This window comes from Mustela putorius, unplaced genomic scaffold, assembly GCF_011764305.1.
Source record: "Mustela putorius furo isolate JIRA1106 unplaced genomic scaffold, ASM1176430v1.1 tig00000281_pilon_pilon_pilon, whole genome shotgun sequence".
In the NCBI taxonomy this organism is placed as follows: domain Eukaryota; kingdom Metazoa; phylum Chordata; class Mammalia; order Carnivora; family Mustelidae; genus Mustela; species Mustela putorius.
The window spans coordinates 3,828,203-3,837,540 of NW_025421343.1; the positions used below are offsets into that span (position 1 = coordinate 3,828,203).

General features: G+C 47.4%; 1 protein-coding gene across 2 annotated transcripts in view; it reads left to right on the forward strand.

Annotated features, from left to right (window-relative positions):
* Positions 1-7,929, forward strand: part of DGUOK (deoxyguanosine kinase) — a 28,846-nt gene extending 20,917 nt beyond the window's left edge. The window contains exons 4-8 of one of the 2 annotated variants that reach the window (XM_004742214.3): positions 1,772-1,919; positions 5,175-5,261; positions 6,272-6,387; positions 7,173-7,272; positions 7,693-7,929. In XM_004742214.3, the coding sequence (XP_004742271.1) occupies positions 1,772-1,919; positions 5,175-5,261; positions 6,272-6,387; positions 7,173-7,272; positions 7,693-7,719 (478 nt within the window). In that variant the 3' untranslated portion in view covers positions 7,720-7,929. The remainder of the gene's footprint in view (positions 1-1,771; positions 1,920-5,174; positions 5,262-6,271; positions 6,388-7,172; positions 7,273-7,692) is intronic. The other variant, XM_004742215.3, reaches the window with a different exon arrangement.
* Positions 7,930-9,338: the final 1,409 nt, after the last annotated feature.

Sequence of the window (9,338 nt, forward strand, 5' to 3'; positions counted from 1 at the left end):
GGCTTACTAAATCCCCATATGTTCAGGCACTGGGCTAGACCCTGGGGCTGCAGCAGTGAGCAAGGCAGACCCAGTCCCTGCCTTTAGGGCCACCTTAGTGTAATGGGGACTCTGAGACAGCACACATGCTCACGTGTGTGATGTGTGTCCCAAAGGAGGAACACAAGTTGTTCAGGAGAGTGGATGGCTAGGAAGAAGAAATCTAAATCTTTTCTCTTGGGGTTAAACAATAGTGTGTGGTTTTAGAACGGGCACCCTGCTGCTTGGGTTCTGATGCTCCTTCTGTGCGGCACCTGCCTGCAGACTGCAGTGGTTCCCTCCCCTGGTCCTGTACACCCCAGAGGTCTTCCCCCCCCTCCGCTGGTCACCACTAGCTGTGGAGAAAGAGAGGTGCTCATCCCCAAGAAAGAGGAGGGCCCCTCTTGAAGGGCTTCTTAACAGATACATCATTGCTCTTTGTGGGATTTTAACTTCTAAGTTGCCTATGAAGAAGCTGAAACTGTTTTTCAGAAATTGAGTTACAGACGTCATCATTCTGTGTTGCCTTCAGCTAGACTATAGTTAAACCATCCCAGACTGAGAAAGTTGACTTAGGGAGCCCCTAGGTTAATTTCTTCACAGCCCAGCAAAGAAGTAGGTATAATAGCAAAGATGTTCGACTCCTGGGCGCCTAGTCACTCCTGCAGGCACCTCTTGAGTGCTCCCTGCAGTCATCACCACAGTGCTGTGAGTCAGGTTCTCCAGTCATCTCTTTGCACAGAGGAAGAAGTGGGCTGAGGGAGTTTGAGGACTTGACCATGGCAACCCAGTTTGTGAATTTGGGGGCCAGGCTCACACTCGGGACCGTGACGCTGCTTGCCCATTCTCTTCCTTGCAACACTTGCAGCCTTGTGGTATATACTTTCCTGGACCATTCGTATACAAGGATTCTGAATTTCATTTTCCCAGAAGTGGCCAGTTGCTAAGCGTTGCCTTAGAAACTAGTGTTCATTGTTTAGGGTATAAATTGTGTTTTGTATCAAGATGCCTGAGGTTTGAAAGCAGAGTTGACCCTCTGAAGCAATGGTTTCTTGTTAGCTCTGATTTCCTATTTACCAGATGCTCCTTTAGTTGTGGAAGTAAGCAAGGGGCAAGCTCGTTTGATTTTTAGATTTAGCTTTCTTGTACCTGGACTAGAAGCTCAGTAGCAGAGGAAGCAAGTAAGGGCTCCTGTGTGCTTTGGGGAGGGTCTGATTTCTGGGGAACACTGCTGTGAAGAAGAAATGCATCCCCAGCTCTGTAGGGGACACCATCTCCCTACCTTTCCTTCTCCACTTATTATCCACACGAGAGGATGGCTCAGCTGCCTGGAGGCTCAGAAGGCCTCATAAGCCCTAGATGCTTTGTTGGTTTGGGGGCTGGCTGCAAAAGTGTGAGTTTGTGTGCACCGTAGCTGTATGTCCTGCGTGGCCTCCAGCAGGGAGAATCACTGGCAACCATTGGTCGGTCGTCTTTTCCACTGCTCCTATTCCTCCACTGGATTAATCCAGTTGGAGAGCTATGTTTTGGGCTTCTAAAGTCGACATGCTATTTCCCATCTTACTGCTGAACAAGGAAGGAGATACAGGCTAAAAATTCAGATTTCTTAAAGATTGATGAGCCAGAAAGTTTAAATGGCTTGCACAGTCATGAAACAAGTTGGTTATTGATTTTTCTGCTTCTCTCCCTTTTACCTTTCATTCCCTTTCCCATTCTGATCGCCTTCCCTGATCCCACCTGTATTTCCAACCAGGTATATCTTTGCGAAGAATCTTTTTGAAAATGGTTCCCTCAGTGACATCGAATGGTATATCTATCAAGATTGGCATTCTTTTCTCCTGCAGGAGTTTGCCAGCCAGCTCAGATTACATGGCTTCATCTACCTCCAGGCTACTCCCCAGGTAATGTGGAATGGCAAGCCTTAATCCTCAGTGCTGTAGGAAACCTAAGAGATGATGCTTTCCAACACCCGATTTTCTGGTTGGGAGAAATTGGAGCAGATATTATGTGGAGCATGGAGAGCAGTGTGGGTCACACCCTCCTGTTCTGGCATTGAGCACCCTATTTCCCACACGCTTTCTGCAGCAGAGGGCTAAAGCAGATGACTGACAGAAAGGGGCCCTCTCGATGTAACAACAACGTAGAGAACATGGGGCATTGTCTTTCTTGGCCAGGGTTTGCACATTGGCTCCTCTGGCCAGGTCACCTGTAGCCAACTGTCTTGGCTTTCCCTTTCCTCCAGCTGGGTCCTTGGAGTCTAATGGTCTTGATGGTTGCTTGATATTAGCCTAATTTGTAGCTGCCTTTTGAACCTTGAGGGTGCCGCTGGTAAGTAAGGGTGGACTACAGAAGTTATTCTCTGACTTGGACCCTGGAGCCAGCCTCATACACTATAGGGTGATGTTGCAGGAGGAGCACCAAAGTCTCTGACTGGCAGTGACCATGGACAGCCCCTAGAAACCTTTTGCCTGGAAGTGTCCTTGTGTTTCAGATTTAGTGGCTCAAGTTAGTGGTCTCTAAGGGCTCTTCTGGAGTGGGATTCTGAAACAAGGCTGGAGGTATTTTTCGAGAGGTGTGTTGATCTCAGCTTTTGAGACATATGTAATGGGTGGCTACGTGTCAGGTCAGGTGTACAGCATAATCTCAGGAGGAAAGCTCCTTCTGACCAGAGGCTATGCTTTCTAGAGACAAGACTGAGCCTTGTAGACGGAGCAGGCCAGAGAGCAGACTGAGCAGGGTCAAAAGATAGTGGGGAACCCAACACGTGGACTTGCAGGAGTGGGAGAGGAGAAGGCCAGCAAGAAAGTCTTCCTCACTTCTTTGTGCACTTGGAATGACTCTGAGAAGGGGACAGTGATGATGAGGGTGTGACTGATACATCTTTATGCAGAGACTAACCGAGGTCTTTTAGCTGAGGGAGACTGAGGGGGTTTGAGGGGTTCTTGCAGCTTAAAGGTAGAAAAAGCAAAAAAGCTTTGACTGGATGGGGATTTTGATGCTCTTCCAATGGTTGTAGAGCCAAGACCCAGGAATGCTTCCCCAGAGCCCACCCGACCCCTTCTGTGAGATTCAGAGGTGACGGTATCCAAGGGAAGAGCAGAACAGAAGTGAACCACATCTCTGTGTGAAAAACCGTGTAATTGCCCTGTACTCTAGTACAGAGCCCTGGGAAAACCTGAGTTTAGAGCTTGTGAGATGGACCTAAGGAGGGCATTTTGCTCCTTTCTACCTGCTCTTCCCTAAGCTCTAAAAGGCAAGCAGACCAACATAAAAAAAATCAGTGAAAAGGGAGATGTTGGCCTCAGTGTCCCCACCCAGCCCTGTGGAGTCACGAAGAGAGTGCAGCCGGCCGGGCCTTGCTGGGGACTGTTGGTGGCGTGGAGATGGCCTGTGGGGATGCCTGGCACAAGTGGCCTGTGGGTTTGGGCCTGGGAAACACAGTGGCGAGACCCACCAGCAGAGTCGCAGTTGCCGTCCCAGCAGTCCTTTCTCCTGGGTGGTTGGTGAAGGCAGCAGGTCAGCAGGAGGTCCCCCCCTTGCCGTTCATAGCCCACTGCCTTTCTTAGTCATGTTCAGGTGTACCCTCCCCATGACGACTGATAGCAGACACAGGACTAGAGCACTACTTGCACAGGACTTGATAAAAAAGAATTTGTTGTAGCTGTACCAGTAAAACAAGCATTATGCCAAATGCTCAAAATAGGAGCTTACCTATTAATCATGCTCTGTGGAATTTACTCCATAAATACGCTCCCACACGGGCAAAGTGGCTCCTGTGCCAACCAGCACTGTTTGTAATAGCGGGTCATTGGACATAGCCCAGGTGGTCATCCGTAGGGGCTGATTGTATTATGCTCTGGCCCTATGCTGGAAAGCTCTGAAGCTGTGAAAATGGGAAAACACCATACTAACATAACAGTCTCTAAGACGTTGTTAGGTGAAGAAAAGCTGGCACAGAGAGTATGGTGGGACACCTTTTACAAATGTGATGTTTTTTTAAAAGGTGGGAGTAAGGAGTATACGCGTGGACTGTTTCTGCAGGCATACAGAAAGTCACTGTCGGTTGCAGGGATAGACAGCTGGACCGCTAGAAGTTGGGCTGGAGGGCTGTGTGATGGGGAAGGGAGGCAAACAACTGGAGATGTTTTGAAGCCATCAGCAGCAAGAGTGGGGACAGAGAGGGAAGAAAAAGCAGGTTGATGGTGAAGGAAAGTAGAAAAGGAAAAGATGAAGGCAGGAGACAAAGGTGGATGGAGCTGGGGGGTCGGGATCAGAGCAAACCACGAATGAAGGCAGCAGATATGTACTGAGCTCGGGCTCTGCCAGCATGGCTAGCGCTCGGGCCCGAATAACACAGGCTGTGACCCTCGCCTCTGTGCCCTCTGTGCACGCCTCCCTCTGTCTCCTGCGGCCCTGGACGTGCCACTAAGGTGCTGGGGAGCTGGTACCAGAGATAAAGGGGGAGCCCCCGCCGCCTCCGGGAGTGCCTTTCTGACTGTTGGGGCCTGGTGGCTCCCTTCCTTATCGGCACTGCTGCCCTGAAGGTCCAGACCTCAGAGTTTAGCGCTTGATTCACTGTTTTATGTATTGTTTTGTTTATTATCTAACTAAATTTTTTTTTAAGATTTTATTTGTTTATTTGACTGAGAGGGATCACAAGGAGGCAGAGAGGTAGGCAGAGAGAGGGGGAAGCAGGCTCCGTGCTAAGCAGAGAGCCCAGTGTGGGGCTTGGTCCTAGGACCCTGAGATCATGACTGGAGCTGAAGGCAGAGGAGGCTTAACCCACTGAGCCACCCAGGCGCCCTATCTAACTAAATTATAAAATCCCAAGGACAAGGACTTCATCTAAGTTGGGGATGATAATTGATTAGGGGAAAAGGCTGATGAAAAGGAGTAAGTGCTAAAAGTATTAACCTGTTAGATCTGTCCCCATAAATCAATCTGAGAAGCTGGACATAAGCTCATAAATGAAATTTGTTTACATGATTTTTGTCTCCTTAGAGGAAAGGTGGGATGCACAGCACAGACTCTGCATCTTCGGGAATACCATGCACTTCATTTGGGGCTGAAGTTTATATTGGGAATGAAGTTTTCAAGCATTCGAATGAGGGTGGTCCTAGCTCAGTGAGTCAATCCAGCTCTTCTTCCTAGGACAGATGACATTGAATGATGAAATGTTTGCCAGGCAGGGAGAGGAAGGGAAGCAATCAAGCAAAACGAACATTGGGAGCAGAAGTCTCAAGGTGGGAAAGAGCTTGGTCTGTCCCTCGGGTCCCATCTGGCTTAGTCCAGGGAGGTACTAAGGAAGTTGAAGGTGGAGGGGTCGGAGCAGTGGCCAGAATCCCAGATGGCTTTGTGTGACAGGTAGAGGAGAAGATGACATTCTCTGAGCCAGTGTGCTTTAGACTTTTCTACCAGCTGAAGGCAGAATGGAATGATGCCCACTCTGGAAAGCGGGAAGGAAGGAGAGTTAGTCTTAAGCCTCACTTTTTTTTTTACTTCTTTACCTTTGACCTATACAAAGTTTGCCTTCTGCTCCAGAGTCAGTGAGTGACAGGTTAAGACATCTTTCAGATAACTTACCATTTTGTAACTGTGATGCTCCTCATACTTCCTTAAACCTGGGGCTTTATGGCTCTAGGCAGTAGGGAGCCTGGGAGGGTGTTTGCAGCAAGAAGGGTCTGCCTTCTCTTGTGTAACTATGGAAGGGCAGGTGGAGGCAGCTCACTGGGAGGAGAGAGCAGCAGTGGCCAGGATCTTGACACACCTTAACCTTGATGAGTCCTCACGGCATCCCCCAGGGTGAGTGGAGGGCAGGAAAGAAAAGCCCATAAAGATTGCAGCACTCGTACATGGTGAACACAGGAAGTGAATCATGGATTTTCTGACCTTAAGGCCTGTGCTAATCCCATGCACTTCACCGCCTCCAGAAAGCAGAGAGCCAGAGGACTCCTGCCATGGTCTAGGTGAGAGGTGATGAGGACCTGACGAAGGCAGAGGTGAGGGAGATGAAAGGGGATTTAGTGACTTCCTGGATGGGCTTGGGAGGAGGAAAAAGCAGGGTAATTACAGCTCCCCAGGGTGGATGAAGTTTGCCATTAACCTGTGATCATAAGGAAACAAGAAAGTAGAAGCAAGGTCGGGGCTTATCATTCCCAGGTTGGATGTTATCAGGAGTGGGTCCTAGAACCCCCAAAGACCCCGAAGCCACGATAACGCGTGAGCTCAGCATGGCCTGGGGATTGTCTTGTAGGTTTGTTTGAAGAGACTCCACCAGAGGGCCAGGAAAGAGGAGAAGGGAGTTGAGCTGGCGTATCTGGAGCAGCTTCATGGTCAACACGAAGCCTGGCTTGTTCACAAGACAACTGAGTAAGTGGAGAAGACAGCACCACACAGACACCTGCCTTCCTACAGCCAGGTGCTCAAACACAAGTTCAACAGGCAGCCCCCTGAGAAGGTTCAGGATAGACCAAGTGGTTAGAAATCTGAGAAGCTCAGTATTAGCTATAATCTGTATATTTTAAGAGGCATTTTATTAGATTCTGTTTCTCCAGCTTTTTTGTTTTTTAACATTTCCCTAGATTGAACATTGTAATGATGGTGATAGAGTTGACACAGGGCGAAGGGCTGAAAAACTTCAGAGAAATTTTCCATTTTACTAAGCTGACAGTCCTAGTTTTGGACTTTCCTCCCTCCAGGCTTGGTATGTAGTCCACTTGAAATGTTTGGGGCTCTGACCTTCAGTATCCATCTCAAGACTAAATTAGAGAAATTTCAGCCTTCTTCTTTGTAGCCAACTTTATTAAATACTTTTTTTTTTTAATTGTAATTTACATGCGGTTCCATTGTGAAGCCTTGTGACTTTAGGTCTGTTCTGTGGATTATTAAGACATGGTGAGTATGTGAAGGGTCAGCTTTGTTTTATCTTTTTTTTTTAATAGATTTTATTTATTTATTTCACAGACAGAGATCACAAGTAGGCAGAGAGGCAGGCAGAGAAAGAGGAGGAAGCGGGTTCCCTGCTGAGTAGAAAGCCCAATACGGGGCTCAATCCCAGGACCCTGGGATCATGACCTGAGCCAAAGGCAGAGGCTTTAACCCAGTGAGCCCCCCTGGCACCCCAGCTTTCTTTTTTCTGTTCATGCTTCTTACAGGCTCCACTTTGAGGCTCTGCTGAACATTCCAGTGCTGGTGTTGGATGTCAATGAAGATTTTTCTGAAGAAGTAACCAAACAAGAGGAACTCATGAAAAAGGTGGAAGAGGACCTTAACTCCTGCTTCTAGTGATTTTCCTTTATTGCACTTTAATCTTTGCTTCAGACTTCAGTGTAATGGGCCTTGTGCTTCAAATTGCATTTCACACTCTAAAGCCTACAGGGCCTTGTACAAGTTACAAATACAGTCCCTATTCTCTAAAGCATTTTGGGCTAATAATTGTTAAATAATAGACTTGCTCCCTAACTTCCTCCTCAAAGGTATTTTTGGACTGGGGAAATGCAATTTCTGGATTCTCTTTCCAGCTCAGCCACTTCCACTACATGACCCTGTGCAAGTTCCATTTCCTCCCCTTTCCAATTTTTCCTAATTTACAACACCTCGTACCAGTGTGGGTGGACTAATGTGGAGTCTGCTGAAAATGTGAAATTTAACTTTTGGTTTTTCTCTTTCCCACAGGTAAACACCTTTGTAAAGAATCTGTAACCGGTACTGGGATGTTCTGGCCATGACCTGGGCTCTCTGACTTTCTAAAGCTGGAAAAATCCTAAGTCCTGTACCTTGCCATCTCCTTTTACCCCTAGAGTCCTCTGACCCTCAGGTCCCTGGTTAGTGTTAGCCTTTGACTTTGCAATTCCTGTCTGTTATATCTCAAGGACTTCTAAAATAAAGTGGAAGTTTTGCTTCTTTTGCTAATCCGGTTGTTGGTTTCTCTCTTGGTCCCTACTCTGAATTCCCTTCTAGATGAGCCATTTTCACCTGAGGACAGTCCGAGCTTTTCCTCTTGAATCCTTTGCCACCCAGACTTCCTTATGTCTGCTTATTCCCTGACATGCCCGGGGCAGGAATTGTTCCCAGGATTCCCAACCAAGCCCTACCCTGGGCATGAAAGGGAAGTACAGTGGCTCAGGAGAGGGTGAACACTCTGTGCAAGCCCCAGAGCTAGGGATGGAATCCAAACTCTAGGATGTTCCTTTCTCTCTTCCCATCCAGCACTCTTATTAGGGGGGCACGGGGCACTCAGACCTTTGTGCTAGAGCTGAAGATCCTGGACCAAAGGGGAGAAAGAAAGGGAGAAAACAAATCCGGAGCCCCATAGTCCAGCATCTCACATTTAGGGCTCGGTCATCCCGGCATGCTGGCCCTTCCAAAGTATTGTACCCACTGAGTGTCATGTGCTCTCAACGGAGTGACTGCTGGAAGGAGAATCTTTTCGTGCTGTGCTTGAAGCTCCAAGGACATTCATTATTAAGGGAGAAAAACACACGGCTCTATAGACTTGAAGTGCTCCATTGCAAGAAGCCTGCAGGTCCCTGATTCCCCGGGAGTGGACTTCCTGCACTGAGCCCTCAACAGTTGTGCAAGCACATAGGAAAATGAATAGGCTCAGGCAGCAGTGTCCTGGAAGACAGAAACCTGCGTTTTCCTTTATGCTTGGGAAAATAAGTATGAGCTTGGCTTCTGACAAATGCGTGCCATTGCGAAATAGAAACACAGTGTTTCTTTGCCTTAAATTTTCAACAGCTTTATTGAGATATAATTCATGTACCATACAATTCATCTAATTAAAGTGTACAGTTCAATGGTTTTTAGTATAGTCCATAGATAGGGTTGTGCAACCATGCATGACCACAGTCAATTCCAGAATGTCTTCAGCACCCCAAGAAAAATCCCCAGCCAACTAGCGGTCACTCCCCATCCCCTGTCCCCTCTGCTTCTCCCACCCCAGGCCAGCTCTGGGCAGCCACCAAGCTACTTTTGTCTCAATCTAGATTTGTCTTTTCTGGACATTTCATATAAATAGAATCCAGTAAGGTGTGGCCTCTTGGGAATGGTTTCTTTCACTTTGAAGGGTTTCAGGGTTCAGCCATGTTGTACGATACATCAGTACATCATTTCTTTTTTATAACTAAATATTTCAGTGTATGGCCATACCACATTTTGTTCACCCATTCATCTACTGATAGACTTGGATTCTACTTTCTGGCTATTGTGAATAATGCTATGAAAATTCACATATGAGTTTTTAGATTTTACTTTTTCTTGGGTATATACCAAGGAATGGAATTACTGGGTCCAGTGGTAATTCCATGTTTAATTTTTGG